At 47.2% G+C, this 16,698-nt stretch overlaps 5 protein-coding genes across 5 annotated transcripts; 2 read left to right on the top strand and 3 right to left on the bottom strand.

Moving 5' to 3' along the window:
- Positions 1-6,298: 6,298 nt before the first annotated feature.
- VC83_07325 (uncharacterized protein) lies at positions 6,299-6,888 on the bottom strand (the record flags this gene model as incomplete). The annotated part of the gene is made up of 3 exons (XM_024470900.1): positions 6,299-6,649; positions 6,696-6,729; positions 6,764-6,888. 3 exons carry the CDS (start codon positions 6,886-6,888, stop codon positions 6,299-6,301), a joined length of 510 nt encoding a protein of 169 aa, XP_024321921.1.
- Positions 6,889-7,832: 944 nt separating this feature from the next.
- On the top strand, positions 7,833-9,594 carry VC83_07324 (uncharacterized protein; the record flags this gene model as incomplete). The annotated part of the gene is made up of 3 exons (XM_024470899.1): positions 7,833-7,853; positions 7,904-8,142; positions 8,199-9,594. 3 exons carry the CDS (start codon positions 7,833-7,835, stop codon positions 9,592-9,594), a joined length of 1,656 nt encoding a protein of 551 aa, XP_024321842.1.
- Positions 9,595-10,392: 798 nt separating this feature from the next.
- On the bottom strand, positions 10,393-10,606 carry VC83_07323 (uncharacterized protein; the record flags this gene model as incomplete). The annotated part of the gene is made up of 2 exons (XM_024470898.1): positions 10,393-10,439; positions 10,471-10,606. The coding sequence occupies 2 exons, from the start codon at positions 10,604-10,606 to the stop codon at positions 10,393-10,395; spliced, it is 183 nt and encodes a 60-aa protein (XP_024321917.1).
- Positions 10,607-11,340: 734 nt separating this feature from the next.
- Positions 11,341-11,976, top strand: VC83_07322 (uncharacterized protein; the record flags this gene model as incomplete). Its single annotated transcript, XM_024470897.1, has 3 exons — positions 11,341-11,491; positions 11,553-11,731; positions 11,787-11,976. Exons 2-3 carry the CDS (start codon positions 11,709-11,711, stop codon positions 11,974-11,976), a joined length of 213 nt encoding a protein of 70 aa, XP_024321919.1. The 5' UTR covers positions 11,341-11,491; positions 11,553-11,708.
- Positions 11,977-12,616: 640 nt separating this feature from the next.
- On the bottom strand, positions 12,617-13,581 carry VC83_07321 (uncharacterized protein; the record flags this gene model as incomplete). The annotated part of the gene is made up of 1 exon (XM_024470896.1): positions 12,617-13,581. The coding sequence occupies exon 1, from the start codon at positions 13,319-13,321 to the stop codon at positions 12,617-12,619; it is 705 nt and encodes a 234-aa protein (XP_024321913.1). The 5' UTR covers positions 13,322-13,581.
- Between the last annotated feature and the right edge of the window lie 3,117 nt (positions 13,582-16,698).

The raw sequence follows: 16,698 nt of genomic DNA, 5'->3' as shown, positions 1-16,698 counted from the left end.
CCAGAACTTGAAGGGACAGATTTTCCAGTCCAAGTCTTGTCTGATCACAAAAGCTTGGAATACTTCATGTCCACCAAGAAGCTGACAAGAAGACAAGCTCGATGGGCTGAATTCCTCTCTCGATACAACTTCCAGATCATCTATAGGCCTGGGAAGCAAAATGGAAAAGCAGATGCTTTGACTCGAAGGCCTGGTGACAGACCAGAAGGCAATGATGAGGATGATCAACAAAAGCAACAGCTTCAGGTGTTGCTACCACCTTCGAGGCTACATCCAGACATTCAGAAACTCAAAGAACAAGGCCAAACAGCTCAGCTAGCTCCAGTGGAAACTCATATCAGAGAAATGACAATTCTTGAGAAAATCCAAAAGTCTCAACTGGAAGACAAATTCTGCAAGGCTACACTACAGAAGCTTGAGAATGGTGATCGAACAAGCAAAGAGGTTGCATTGGCTTATTGCGAACTCAAAAACGGCATGCTAGAATATCAAAATCGAGTTTGGGTGCCAGAAACCATTCAGGTGGACTTGTTGAGAGAAGTTCATGAACAACCTTCTATGGGACATCCAGGAGCTGGAAAGATGCTGCGAGTCATGAAACAGCACTATTACTGGCCAAACATGGACAAAACAATAATTCAATATATCAAAAACTGCCATAGTTGTCGAAGATCGAAACCATCTCGAGATTCCTACAATGGACTTCTACAACCAATCCCTATTGACAGTCGACCATGGATGGATATATCAATGGATTTCGTGACAGGATTACCACTCTGTGAAGGGAACAATGCTATCTTGGTTGTTGCATGCAGGTTGACGAAAGAAAGACATTTCATTCCGTGTTTCGCTGGGCAAGAAGGGACTACTGCAGAAGCTACAGCACAGCTCTTACTTCGACATGTATGGAAGCACCATGGTCTACCAAACTCGATAATATCAGACAGAGGTCCTCAGTTCATTGCAGAAGTCTGGAGTTTGCTCTGCAAAATTTGGAAAATTTCGGCCAAACTTTCAACTGCCTTCCACCCAGAAACAGATGGACAGACTGAGCGATTCAATGCAGAGCTCGAACGCTACTTGCGAGCTCATGTGAACTATCTTCAAGACAATTGGGTTTCATACTTGTGCATGGCGGAGTTTGCTGCCAACAGTTTGCCATCAGATGCAACCAAGACAAGTGCGTTTTTTGCGAACAAGGGCTATGAACCAAGAATGAGCTTCGATACAGAGCAGCAAGCATATCACGAAGCCAAACAAGAGCACAAGAACATAGCTCAGACCATGGCAAAGGTTTGGGAGTTTCTGCAGGATGAAATCACGCTCTCGCAAGCAAAAATGGAACATTTCGCGAACAAGAAAAGGAAACCTGCACCACGCTATCAAGTGGGAGACAGAGTATGGCTTTCAACTCGAAATATAAAGACACAGAGGCCATCAAAGAAGCTAGACCACAAGCAAGTGGGATCTTTTGAAATTCTAGAGCGAATTGGGCAAGTTGTATATCGGCTCAAACTTCCAAACAGCATGAAGATTCATCCAGTATTTCATGCCAATCTATTAAGACTTGACTCGAATGATGCAATCGAAGGGCAGCAACAGGAGCCAGAGCCTCCAGTCATTGTCAATGGCGAAGAGGAGTGGGAAGTGGACGAAATCCTCGACTCAAAAGTTATTCGAAAGAAACTTTTCTACAAGGCAGCTTGGAAGAACTATCCACCGGATGAGACATGGTATACTGCAGAGAGCTTTGAAAATTCTCCAGAAGTTACCCAAGCATATCACAGAAAATACCCTCAGAAACCAAAATGAGAGCTGGAGACAATTGTTTTTTTTTTAAAATGGGATTTCTTGATCAGGAGATCAACTCTGGAGTAGGGGGGGGGTAGTGTTACGATATCAAGTGCGCCTTGCAGCTCGAGTGGGGGTTCAGGGGTGTGGGGAGCTTTCCGGGGTTGGAGCGAAGTTTTCAGTTGTGGAGTGAATTCTCAGAACTGGTCTCGCTAAAGAGAATTTACTCCACAATAGCTGTATATAGATCGAGCCACTGCTCGAGTGCTCCTCTTCTCTTTCCTTCCTTTCTCTAGATTGAGTTTAATTCATAATACCCAACTGGCGCCCTATGCCTTGGTGAACCGCGACAGACGTGATTTGGACGCGTCGTATGCGAATTTCTTCAGCCATTTCCTTGATCAACATAGGAGTTGCAGGAAAACCCGTGGCAGTGAGACGTGTAATCCATCGTGCTAGTGTATTTTCTTCTGCATTTGAGAGAGCTTGTTCAATTTCGTGAGCTACAGCACGCGTTTTATTCCCAGACATCCTATCAGCAAGAGTTGACTTAGGAACTTCGAAGTGGTCTGCAGCAAGTCTAATTGATTTGAATTCCTTCAATTGGAGCACAATGACAGCCTTTTGGATGTTGTCTTCAATCTGAGCACGACTGTATGGTTGTGGGATGTTCATGGTGGAAGGTATGAAGGTTCTGAGTTGGTAGTCGGGCATTTTTGTCCCACTACCCCGTATGTCCGACTACCCCATACGTTACGTTATAATTAAAACATAAAATCAATAGAACTACTATCACTATCGCTACTGCCACTATCGCTACTACTATCACTTTGATCCTTACTATACCGTAAAATTATCACTTTTGATTTCAACCCTTCCTTCTTCCGCTCTGCTACCCGCTTCATCTCAACCTTACGCTCTTCAATTTCGATTTTACGTGCTTGCGCTTGTAGCTGCTTTACTACTTGGTCCGATTCCCTTGCTGCTCTTGCGTCTGCTTTTGCTTGCAACTTTGCTTCCTTCTCTTCCTGCATTTTCCGTGCATCTGATGCATATAACTGCCCTTCTTTCTGTAGTGATGTCCGTGCCCTTGCCTTTGCTGCCTTCTGCTCTACTGCACGTAAAGTCATAATATCTAGCTCAGTCTTATAGAGCTCTGCCCGGTGTAGAACAACTGTAGTTCCACGTGCAAATGATTGAAACCCTTCTCTTGAAGGCGATGAGAAAGCTTCCTCTGCTCTCTTCTGCCAATGTTCAACCACTTGCACACTTTGCATAGTTGTTTTCGGTGTTGAGATACTATTATATGAAGCAAATGGCTCATAATCAGGTGTTTGATTCCGAGTCTCTTGTATCTTGTCAATTACAAGTGAAGGATTATATGGATAGTCCTGCATTTCTCCACCCAGATTGAATTGTACGGACAGTTAGAGATTGCTGTCGGATTTGCGGGAGGTCTGCTTCCTACCTACCTGTGACATGTTCTTTATAGCACTCCTTAAACTTGTCTAAGTAATACCTCTTATGACCATTAAGGACTAACAAGCAATAAAATACTCATAGTCTAGGACTTTGTGTGCTTCTTAAAATGCTAGATCTAATCCATACCTCTCTTGTTTGTAGTCTAACCATTTTTAGTAACAGCAATTACCTAATTAGCTAGAAATCCACTATTCTTATACTAAGATGCAAAGGTGGTTTTTGCCTATAACAATGATAAATGGTAGCACTACCTAACCTTGAGAACTAACAACTTAGATGTAATGGTGGGTGCAACAGATGTGAGAATCTAGCCACCCAAGGAAGGGGATGATTTTACTAAGACAACACTGTCTTAGGAAGCAGAGCCAAAGGGTTGTCGCTTAGACTATTCCACAAGGCAGCAATCAGGTGTATGATGTAGTGAAGTGGTTTAGACAAGTTGTAATAAATGTTAAGTCTGGGAACTCAGGGGTAAGTCAGAGGTTAGCACCTCACTGACTTTTCAGAAACAAAGAATAACAAGATCAATGCTTGGAAGCTTGTAAAAGACATAGAAGTATGTGCTAGTCGATTTACTGTATTGTCTGCTTGCCCTTTCTTAAGGAAAGGGCAATCCTATTTATGCTAAAGAGGTGTAGTTCTCTCATTTTCCATGACTTTCCATGACTAACCAGGCTTGTTAACTGTAGTCAACGTAAGAGAATCCCATAGATCCATCTCTTAGGTTCCTAGCCTATAGGAAGTGAAAGGAGGTTCAAGGTCAGAGTACCCCTATAGACAAATTTGTAATGGTGGGTGCACCAGATGTGAGAATCTAGCCACCCAAGGAAGGGATCGATTTACTAAGACAACACACTGTCTTAGAAAACAGAGCCAAAGGGTCGTAGCTTAGACTATTCCACAACGCAGCAACCAGGTGTGTGATGTAGTGAAGTGGTTCAGACAAGTTGCAACAAATGTTGAGTCTGGGAACTAAGGGGTAAGTCAGAGGTTAACACCTCACTGACTTTTCAGAAACAAGGAGTAACAAGATGAATGCTTGGAAGCTTGGAAAAGACGTGGAAGTATGTGATAGTCGATTTACTGTATTGTCTGCTTGCCCTTTCTTAAGGAAAGGGCAATCCTATTTATGCTAAAGGAGTGTAGTTCTCTCATTTTCCAAGACTTTCCATGACTTACCAGGCTTGGTAACTGTAGTCGACGTAAGAGAATCCCATAGAACCATCTCTTAGGTTCGTAGCCTATAGGAAGTAAAAGGAGGTCCAAGGTCAGAGTACCCCTATAGACAAATTATGTCATAGACAAATTATGTCATAACTTAACCAATCTTGTGGGTAACTAAAGAGCGATGACATGTAATGAATCATAGAGGTTCGTAGGAGCTTTTAGAGCTATCGTTCATGCTCCTAGGCCTCTAGTTGGTAGAGATATGTCATGTGGTAGTATGAGTGATGTCATGTAATGAATCATAGAGGGTTGTAGAGATATGCTATGTGGTAATATCGGCCCAGTAACTAAGGAGCGATGACGTGTAATGAATCATAGATGGTTGTAGCAATCGTTGAGTAGTATTGCTCTTGTTGTTGGTGTGATAAGCCAAAATATGTATAGTGACTTGTAGGTTTGAGGAGGAGATTTCCAAGTTTGCTCTTGAGTTTGATAGCAAACTGAGTGCAACGAATGTCAGTATGACATGGAATTCAACATACAGCATGATTGAGCGGGCTATGCATTTGAAGGATCCAATAGATCTCTTTGCAGCAAGAAGTTTCGACAAAGACATAGCTCAAGATCAACTGACACGGGATGACTGGGATCAGCTTACACGTATTCTAGCTTTATTGAAACCATTCAAAGAGTTAACACTGCGCATGGAAAGCCAAGCCAAGGATGGAAAACGTGGATCAATATGGGAGATTCTACCCTCGATGGAGATTCTGCTGCATCATCTTGAAGCCGCAAAACAAGATTATGAACACTTAGGTTACGATCACATTACGGTTTGCATCAATAACGCCTGGAAATTACTCGACAGATATTACAATCTCACAGAAACATCACCAGTATATGTAGCAGCGGTTGTCCTAAATCCACAGCTTAAATGGAGCTTTCTTGAGCAACTTTGGGAGCACCGCTCTGATTGGATATCTGAGGCTCATAAAGCTGTCGAGCATCTATGGACTACAAGTTATAAAGACCGCAATCCCAAATTGGCTGGGACAAGCAGGGAGACACGTGTTACAGTCCCAGACATGGATATACTCGAGCAGTTTTTATCCCAGCGATCAGACTGTAGACCGCTGGCTCAGCTACTGGCAGACGAGTATGAGGATTACTGCTACATCAAACCAGAAGCTCGTGTTAGCAATATCATACAATGGTGGAATGACCATTCTACTCTGTATCCAGCATTGTCGAGAATGGCGCTAGATATCTTGTCAATACCAGCCATGTCAGCAGAAGTTGAGCGGGTGTTCAGCAGTGCTAAACTGCTAATCTCAGACGCTCGAAACAGACTCAAAGAAGATATTATTGAGGCATGTGAATGTCTCAAGCCATTGAATACTGCCGGCATGTATCGTAGCTACAATTAGACTTCAATCTATTCATTCAAATCACATCCAATTCCCACCCCTTGGCAGACCATCTATTTGGTCTATTTGGTCTGCAGACCAAGGCAGACCGACTAGACCAGATCTCAAAATTAGCCAGACCGACCGACTGGGACCCTTTGGTCTGGTCGGTCGGTCTATTGACAACACTGTCCTAGAGGGTGTGATTAGTACTGAGTAAAATTCGAATAGGGGCTTAACTTACGATATTGACCGCTTTGAAGTGGGTGACAAAGTTGACGTTCTGCCCTCATAGGCCAAGTCCAATCCGCAGCCTCTAAGCGTTTCCACCAAGCCCATCTTCCTTCAAGGATGTTGGGACTGTGTGGCTGAGCAACAGCCTCCGGAGGGGGTAGAGGTCGGGCGAAAGGTGGTACTCCAAGATTGCCTTGATTATCTCTTTGCTAGGCTTCTTATGAGACCCAGGGAGATCCAGGGAGATGCTTGAATGCATCATTCGTTGGCGCAAAGATGGTGTAGTTGGTCTCCGTGCTGTTGAGCAGCTGGACAAGGTCGTCATTGATGACCTTGTTCAGTTCCGTTGTGAGCTTGCTGCCGGCGATTTGCTCATATATCGTACGGTTCGGCTTGCGGTGGCCATGATGCGGCTTCTTATGGTGAGGGGGATGAGGTGGCTGGGGCGGATGAGGTGGGTGATGTGGGTGGTCTAGATGGTCTGGATGATCTGGTGTGGGGATGTTCTGGGTGATCTGAGTGATCTGGGTGATCTGGGTGATCTGGGCGATGTGGACGATGCGAGAGGTCTGGGTGGCTAGGGTGACGAGGATTTTTGGCTAGGCTTTCTGCCACAGATATGGCCTCATCAAGAGCATTCTCGGCAAGGCTGATGCTCTTCTGTTAGCGGTTTCCAAAACTACTAGAAATTCTCTAAGGTCTTTGATGTCTTCTTAGGCGCAAATTTTTGCTGTCCAATCTCGGCCTCCTCAGGGACAACGAAGGCCATAGATATAGCGATGAGTTGAAGGATATTGATGAGCTTCATCTTTGGTAATATATCAAGGGATCGGATACCTCGGGGAGAGAGAGGAAGATGATGAGAAGTGTCTGATATCATATAAATCTGTAGGATTATGGCGTATTATCACCTGCTAGCACATAGACGCCAGCGGTCCAGGGGTTCGAGTGATGTGACAACCGAGGACACGCGGTGTGGTTCAAAGGAAATGGTTCGAAGTCCCCTGTCTTTCCAAGATAAATATCACTTTTTATCATATAACAGCCGTGATTTGTCTTTTCATTGCACCTACAACATAAGGTATTCCACTAATTAGTACCAGTCCTTTCTCCTCATACCTATCTCTCTAGCAGCATGTGGTTTACTTCTCCTGCAAATAGCTTTTTTTTCTCGCGCGTATAGCGAATTGTGTACCTCAAAACGGAGATGCTGGTGGTGGTGTCGTCGTCATCATCACCATTAGCCTTGTCTTTCCTGATTGGCCACAGCTTTGTCTCTGTTCCCCTCATCGGACCCTTCTGAGCGCTGGTTTTAGTGTTCGTGTATCATGTGATCACATTTTCAAAAGCAAATGAAATCCAAGCTTTCTTGGCAACAAGACAATTTATATGACGTCGCGAGGAAGTATGAGATAACAAACGTTTTATGAAGGTATTGTGAAAGATATCGGCATAGTTTTGCAGTAATAACGGTAAGTCATGGCCACCAATAGCTGTCTCCAGGTAAGCTATTGATGTGACCATTTAAAAATAAGCATTGTTGAAGTTGCAACGATGAACTACAGCTTTCAACGATGATGATGCCAAATGCCAAATGCGCGGATACTCTGTCGTCATATATCGAGCACTTGGTTTGGCCCTTGAGCTATATATTCTACTTTCCCCGTATCAATCGGCTTTTTCTTAGTTTACTAGGAGACCCTTCCATCCTTTTAACATTTTTTTAGCAAGACCCTTAAAATCTAGCCCAGTATGGTTGGCCTTGCGAGACATGTAAGATCAAGCCGACGAGCCTTGGATTTCATTGTTAATCCCTCATTTAGGTTGACTCGGATGAGATCGTCCAACGCCTCCATGGAATGCACATGGCTGAAGCTGGGAAACGTCATGTTCATACCAATGGCGGCACGTCGCACATAACTCCATATTCGACACGATATGCGAGCCGGCAAGATATCCCCAAGTTTCAAATCCCGCAGCAGGGAGCGCCATCCGATGCTGTCTACCAAATTCTCAAGGATGAACTTGATCTAGATGGAAAACCAAATCTGAACTTGGCAAGGTATGTCGTAACTCCATCGATCTCGCCGCGGATAAATACTAACGACAGTTTCTCAGCTTCGTTGGAACATTCATGGAATCCCGTGCCGAGCAATTGATGATTGAGAATATCTCGAAGAACATGGCCGACTCCGACGAATATCCTGCTCTAATGACTATGCATACCCGCTGTGTCAGCATTATCGCCGACTTCTGGGGCGCGAAGAAAGAAGAGAAGCCGATTGGATCAGCAACAACTGGTTCATCAGAGGCCATCCACCTGGGAGGGCTCGCCATGAAGCGGCGATGGCAAGAAAAGAGAAAGGAGGAGGGGAAAGACAGCAGCAAACCGAACATCATCATGGGAGCCAATGCTCAAGTTGCATTGGAAAAATTCGCCCGATATTTCGACGTCGAAGCACGGATTCTACCAGTATCCAAAACGAGTAACTACAGGCTGGATCCTGACCTGCTGAAAGAAAATATCGACGAAAATACCATTGGCGTCTTTGTTATACTGGGAAGCACATACACGGGTCACTATGAGCCCGTGGAGGAAATCTCTAATATCCTTGACAAATACCAACAGAAGACTGGAGTCGACATCCCCATCCATGTCGATGCAGCCAGCGGTGGCTTCGTAGCCCCCTTCACACATGCTGGAGCCGGAGGCCCAAAGTGGAACTTTGACCTACCCCGCGTGAAGTCAATCAACACCTCCGGACACAAGTTCGGCCTCGTCTATGCTGGCGTGGGCTGGATAATCTGGCGCGACGAGTCGTACCTCCCTAAGCATTTGATATTCGAGCTCCATTACCTGGGCGGGACCGAAGAGTCATTCACGCTGAACTTCTCCCGACCAGGCGCTCAGGTCATTGGGCAGTATTTCAATCTCATACACCTTGGATTCAGTGGCTATCGCTTGATCATGGAAAACTGCCTCGCAAACGCTAGACTTTTGTCGAAAAGCCTCGAAGCTACGGGTTGGTATGTGTGTTTGTCTGATATACACCGCCAGAAAGGCGTGCATGACTACAATGACGAAAATGGAGGGGCATTCGCGACAACCGACAGCCCAACTTCCGCCGCATATAACGCCGGTCTCCCTGTCGTGGCATTTTGCTTCTCAGATGCGTTTAAGAAAGACTACCCGCACGTGAAGCAGGAGTCCGTCTCCCAACTGATGCGCGCGAGACAGTACATCATCCCGAATTACGCTCTTCCCCCTGGCGAGGAAAAGACCGAGATCCTGAGAGTGGTAGTACGAGAGTCGATGAGCTTCGATCTGCTAGACCGGCTTATTGCGGGTCTGTGCTCTGTCACGCAGATCCTGCTTGAGAATGATGAGATAGATTTGAAGCTTCTTCGGGCCCGGCAGACTACGGAGGGTGCTCGTGGGAGGGTGGGGAAGCAGGGTGATGGTAATGACAAGGGTAACGATATGGATGGCGGCGTTCATCGGAACGTATGTTAAGTCGCCTCGACCTGAGTATAACCTGTTACGGCTGTCACTCAGAAGGTTGGCGGTATTGGTAATTTAGACGTTACAGATAATTTCAAGTTACCCATAACCTTTGACATACATATGACAAAGGTCACAATCAACGAAGCCACTGGACGTTTGCGCCGATGCACCTCACAAACAGACACTCGACCGCATTTCACGCATTGCATGTGTGGCACAAATTTGGAGTTTGACGACTTAACAAAGGAAAAAAAGGGCCTTTTCAACAGCCAGTATGTAGCTACACAGCGAAGCCCACTGTCACGACCGTAGTCATACCGTAGCCTACACACGAAGTCCCAACATGCACGCTGTGCCATGTTGTCTCTGTAATGGCGACCCTTCTTCCATTTTCCTTTAATACCCGAAGTATCTGCCTTCCTCTTTCCCAAGTCCAACGTCTCACAATATATCCCGCGTCGCTACCCTCAATTGAAATTGCGCACCCAATTGCTTATGATGGCTGCCATGGCTTTTTTCTGTCTCTGCTTTTTGGCACTGCGCGGGGGGCTCCGGAAAGGAAGTGTTCCACGCTGGGCGCGTAGAAGGGAGTTCTATACATATCGATCACACAAGCTTCGTCGGCGACGACTCGTAGTCCTATCAGGTACCATACTTATTGAGTGGTAATTCTTGAGCAATTCCGGATGCATTTTCTTCTATTTCTCTTGCTCCGGACGTACAAAATCATAAATCATAAGCCCTGGAGCTCCAAACCAACCGTCCCTGTATTTGCTCCTCCATCTAGACCTCCACCAACCAACCAGCCTACCAGCGGCTCCATAACTCCTCATCGACATTGGTATCATTGTCCTCTGACTTATGTGCGTGCTTGCTGTCGGAAACCTTCGTTATGCTTTGACGTGCCCATAAACTGGTCTTTCGCATCCTCCGTAGCCGACATCGGCCGGATGGTGAAGTCGGACTCGTGATGTTTATAGAGGATCGATTGGTAGTTTAGCTTGAGCCTGACGGCGGCCATGGCGGTTACCCTGATTAACCCTACTCGCACTACTCTATAGCTAAAGTCACCAGAGTCGGCCGGCCCTGTCGTCAGCTTGACTCCCCATGGTCAGTAGTCCAGTGGCAGCAACTGACAGACGGAGGTCCTCCACCGTGTTAGTTGCGGGAAGAGTCAAGCTATGGTCTACCACCTACTCTCCTGTGGAGAGGAGCACCAGCCATCCTCTTTCTAGCCATCCTTTTGCCATCAATTACTGGTTCCGTTACAAGCACCGGCCATCCTACTATCGGGGCCATCCTGCCATCTTATCAGCACTGTCAGCGCGCACTGTCAGCGCGCACTGTCAAACTCTCACAGGGTAACATGTGCTTTTGCCAGGAAGAAACTTCTTCCATCTCCCATGAAGCCCCAGAATGCTCACACTACTAGCCATGACGAATCTATCAAGGTCACCCACTACCTCACATCTTCGCCGTCTTCCTCTTTGCTCTCATTTTCTCCTGTGTTGATGCAGCGACGTCCAATTTACTCGGACCCTCCACGGCGGTAACATCGCGGTATTGAGACTGCTGCAAACCGTCCTGCGGCTGGGCCGACAAAGCAGGCTTCGTCAGCAAGTCTCAAGCCCAGTCTTGCGATGTCAATCAAAACGCGCTGCTAGATAGTTCCCAAGGGACAGGATGCAATGGAGGCCATGCTTTTGGATGTCCGACGAACTCGCCTTGGGCCGTCAATGACACGTTATCCTACGGCTTCGTGGGCACTTACCTCGTTGACGGCGATGAGTCCAGCTGTGCTGCAGCTGCTACCAATTGAACTTTACCAGCGGGGCAGTCAAGGGCAAATCGATGATTGTGCAAGCCTCTAACACAAACTACGATTCCCCGAATGCCTTTACACGGTGTATGTTGGTCGTTCCTTCCCAGACTGAGAGAGTTACGACCTTACTAATGCCATCAACAAGATACCTGGCGGGAACACGAGCTACGCTGGAGCATGTGGTATTGAATATGATGTCTCAGATACTGTGTTCGGCGCGAAAAATGTGGGCGTATCAAATCGCACCGCCTTCCCGCAGCACTGAAGCCTGGCTGTCAGTGGCGGTTCGACTGGTTCAACGATGTCGAGGAGGGGCCAAAATGAGTACCTATTCTAGCCCATTTCAAGAATCCCGCGAAATCTAACGGTGAAACTACAGTGTCGAGTATAAGCGCGTGACGTGCCCGAAGGTCCTGACAGATATCACCAAATGCAAACGGGAAGATGACGACAAAGTCGAAGTAGATGCGATCAACGCCAGATCACCATCTGCGGCTTCGAAATTGCCAACTATGGTTCCTACAGCTATCTCTGCGCTATTTATGTGGTACAAACGCTCGGCTGACTGAATGGAACTCTCTGTCTTAATATCTCAGGCTGACAGACCTGGCTTATAACTTTACCCATGGCGTGGGTTCAGTTCTTGTAGAAAATGTGTCTCGGAGACACATTTTCCATTCTATCGGAGAAGCGGAGGAATCCCCAAAAAATAGTCATGCCAACCTCCATAGTTAGCAGCTGATCTAACGGCGGCATTTTGGACTAACCAACGGCGACGCACATTGCGGGCCTTTTAACGGCATTCAAGTGGGGTATAAATGACGGTATTATATTCTAAGACCTCCAACGAGCATCGCCACTTGTAGGGTTCCCGTCCAAATGAGTGAATAAAAGCCGGCCGGAAAATAAGTGCAGGGACAATGTTGATAATCCCACTCCAATAGTTGCCCGGTCCCTTGTTGAGAAGCTTCCACACTGTTCCCTATCTGTTCTCTATGTGGCTTGTCGAAAGGAGAGGATTGAGAGGCTCTATTTAAGGCTACTAGGTTTGTCGGTATGGGTAAGTATCAAGGACTGGGTTGTTCCTCACACAACAATGTTGGACAGATGTGCTAGTTTTTCGCCACAATTTAGAGCGTATATAGTACAAATATCTAAGTAGCGCCATTATGAATGAATATTGAAAAGCATCTTGACCATCTCGTGCGATCAAGTTTCCCCCTTTGCTTGACTTATGTCAGTCGCTGCCAGTCGTGTCTCAATCACACGAACAATCTCGTTCCAATCGCACATACCACCCTGTCCCTGATCGCCACAGGCGAGCAACTTCACCTGCGCTGGCAGAATCTCGAACCACGGCCAGCCTTCCAGGATTGAAAGCTGTGTCACTGTCAAGGGATGAGTGAACATCCTATCGTTCATTGCTGGCGCAACAAGGATGGAAGCAGCTTTCTGATCCGATGATGCCATATCCCACGCACGGATGGTGTTCGTCAGGAGGTCGTCACAAAGACCCCCCGTGATCTTAGCAAGTAGATTCGCCGACATTGGGGCGATGACGAGAAGGTGTGCCCAGCGCCGTAACTCGATATGCAATATCTCGGCACCTCTCGTCCACGGTGCAATCCATTCATCCTCATCCTGATGAACGGCATCAACATTTGGGAGCGCAGCTAGCGCAGCTACTGTGGGCTGCTCAGAGGACTGGCCGCCGAGGAAGTGAACAGCGGCTTTGGTAAGAATGACGCGGATCGACAGGTTTGGGTAGTCTTTCAGCGCATTGATTATGGATGGCAACTTCACTGTTGCTACCGAACCGCTTGCCGCCAGCAGAAGATGTGTCTTGCCGTCATTGATTGCAGCCGCAACAGCAGTCGCGGGTGCCACCGCACTGGCCTCCAACCTCGTTGCCATTCTTTAGCACGGGTAATCTTGGGTACCGGAGATGACCATGAACAATGATATGAGTTGTGAAGTTATGAAGTTGCGTTCTTGGGATTCCCGCATTTGTCGTTCGACGTCGCAAGTCACCTGATTGGCTGAGCGGAAGCGCGACTCAGCAATGAGTGGGAAGATGTTGTAATATACAGGGGCTACAGTAAGCGACCACACGTAGAACCACCAATCTGCCCTTGCGGCTGGGAGCCTCTTAGTTAGTCAGAATTGAATACATCGAATTTACTCAACAGAAGATGTTGTAATATGGTCACATGACCTCACCTCAACTTCAGCATAATTTCATGCATCTACTTTTTAGACAGAACAATACACGCGTTACTCAACAGAAGGAGCGCCATAAACTTGCTGCTTAACAAATCAATCCGGACTTTATTCCACGTGCAAATATTGATTTAATTACAGAAATTATATCACTGGGGCGGGTTGAGATGACCATTTACTTCATGGATTTTATACTGGGTCACGTGTCGAGTCCCCGCCAAACCGCGATATTGACACCATGGAATACGATGCGGCTTCGATGAGAGCTAGAGTCCTATGCTCGGAATACGGAAAATTCCCCATTGTTCTATACAGAACCGCCGATGGCCAGATGATCTTTCCACCAATTACGAACCTCTGTTGCTCTCCGCGGCGGCCTTTCGGTGTCATCAAGGACTGATGAGTTCTGAAATCGCCACCTGCTGGTACGAGTAGCAGGTATCCCGCGCGGAGCTGTGACTTCCTGGGATTTTAATTGCCGGGCGATAGAAGGTAGCTGTTAGTGCAGGAGAGCCTATGCGGGCATTCACTGTCACCTTGCTGAGTATTGAACATAATATGGGATCTCGGAATTCGGCGAGTTCTAAACGGCATCTATGCCGTCTATTGGTGGGTAATATTGCCTGATATCGCCGTTGCAGATCATGAGGGGGATTAAGCTTCTCCAGAGCTAGCTTGTTGAGGCAGCTTCCCCAGATTTGGATCACCCCGCATGTCATATTCAGTGTTCCCCAAATAGTATTCGAATAGTATTCGGGGTTTTCCCGAATACTCGCCATCTGGGAGTATTCGGCGAATACTCATACAAATCCTCGCCGAATAGTATTTGAGTATTTTGAGGCTCAACTGTAGTATATAGTAATGAAATATGATAACTGTCTACTCGCTATTATCCTCCTCCTCGTCGCCTATAACCCCCCAATCCCGTAGGCAGAGTAGATATCGAAGAGTTGAAGGTAATAACCTGTTCCTTTTCTTTGTGACTATATCACCGCCGACACTAAATATATATGCTCTGACGCTGCCGATGAGGCTGGAATTGCCAAATAGTCCCGTGCGATCCATGATATAACTGAATACTGATACTGCTTTGCCTGCCAATATTTGAGGATATTAGTATTACGGTCGACACCATTCTCTTTGAACCATCGTCGCCACTCAACTTCCTCAATAGAAGGCCCACGATGCTGATACATCTTGTCGTCAGAATCAAGTTCTCTTAGAGTCGTCGGCTGCTCAGTTTCAGCAGCAATAGTAGCTTCAATAGCAGCAACCTGTATATCGTTCTCATGGTCTTTATACTGGTTATAGCAAGCTGTGAACTGTGCTCTTGCCCTATCTCGTTTTACAGCGTCTACACTATTTGGCATATAAAATTCGTATATACTTAAGTTGAATCTTGGGTCGCAGATAGTAGCAATTGATGAGTGGCTTGAGCCTTGATTTGTCACAAGGTTATAATAAGTATCAAGCTTATTATACGATGCTTTACAAGCTGCGCTGATTGCTGCTGTTGTCGATGGAGCGTTTTCCATTGCCTTAAGCTTATTTAAAAGCCGTAGATAGTGTGGAATACAGACGTTCAACATTGGATAATTATCTGCTTGAACTTGCTCTGCTGGTTTGACAAATATCTTAAAGAACACCTTTAGTCCATGTAACACTTGCCATTCTATTGATGTAATGATAATGTAAGGACACAGGGAATACGGCTCTCCGTAGGTGCATATGGGAGTGCGAGTCGGAGGTGATGCTGTATTCTATCCTATAGGTCTACTACGAAGGATACAAAAAAGATGAAGGTGTCACCCTGTATGGCTGTTCCCTTAAAATACCCGAAACCGCTCCGACTCAGCTAGCTCCCTGTTTGCCTAAGGCTTCCTTACGTTATGTGCCTAAGGCTGTCAGTCGCGACTGACCCGTAACGGCCCCGAGTCTCGATGGCGCCACGTGACGGCCGTAACTACCCCGAGTAAGGAGGCATCCTTACACTACCCCCCGCCTTGAGAAGGTGCTTTGTCCTCAAAGCACGCAAGCCGAGTAGCTGCCGCGACGAGCCCTTGTTTGGGTTGGTGGGTGAGGTGCGGGCGCCAAGACTAGAATGCCCTTTGTTTGTCCAGAAGGCTGATGGTGGGCGGCCGTATAGGCACTGGAAGTGGTCTGAATCCGTTTGCGCAAAGTCGCGTCTTTGTTGTGTGCGCGGCGATTAGTGTTGCGAGGGTCCGTATTGGTATCGAATAGGGTCCGCGCGGTATGTGTCGAGGGGGAAATTTCACGCTAACCCGATTTGGACGGCTTTGTTATAAGCCAGAATATGAATTCGAGCTTCGCCCAGAACTTGTTGTAACGACGCTGAGCCCCCCTCCCGAGACTGGTAAGTGGCCCTTCCGATGGTACAGCTGGATGCTAACAGGTTGTTTTTAGATACAAAAACACAACGAACGATTTGATAGGTGACGGAACCGCGCTGGCGCGGTGGTGATAACTTGGGTTGGGCTGACGGGAAATCGCAGATTTCCAATTTGAAGATGCCGGTTCCCCCTCCTCCCGGCGCCCTCACTGTGGCTTTCCGCCAGCAGTGTATGCGCTGCGTGCGCGCCAAAGGGCGCAAGAAGGACGGAGATCCCGCCGTCTCGTGTGTGTGGAGCTTGGAAAGCTCCAAGTGTGAGCGCTGCGTGGCCCAACACGCAACGTGTGTTCCGGTGGGTTCTCGTTTGGTTTTCGGTTTTGTGGTTTGTCTGTCTGCCCGTCGCTGACCTCTGGAGATAGATCTCCTGGTTTGCTGGCCCGGAGTACCAGAAGCTCCTGGCTACCGAGGCAGCAACCCCTCCCATCCCCGCCGCCATCAAGGCTGCTGCGGCGGAGATTGGGCGTGTGGTCACATTGGCCACCGCCAATATGCCGAAGTTCCGCTCCCCGGCCGAGCTTTCGGCCTATATGGAGAGTTGCGCCCTCCGCGCCGCCGTCGAGGACGGTCTGGAGGTAAGTTTTCCGTTTCCCTTGTGTGTTTTTGGTTCTCGCGCTGACGACCGTAGCGGGTCCGCCAGGCCGTGGCCGTCGTGGGCCAGAAA

Source organism: Pseudogymnoascus destructans (assembly GCF_001641265.1).
Source record: "Pseudogymnoascus destructans isolate 20631-21 unplaced genomic scaffold scaffold_18, whole genome shotgun sequence".
Classification (NCBI taxonomy): domain Eukaryota; kingdom Fungi; phylum Ascomycota; class Leotiomycetes; order Thelebolales; family Thelebolaceae; genus Pseudogymnoascus; species Pseudogymnoascus destructans.
Note: the sequence above shows the minus strand (reverse complement) of the source record. Positions and strands in the feature narration are given on the sequence as shown.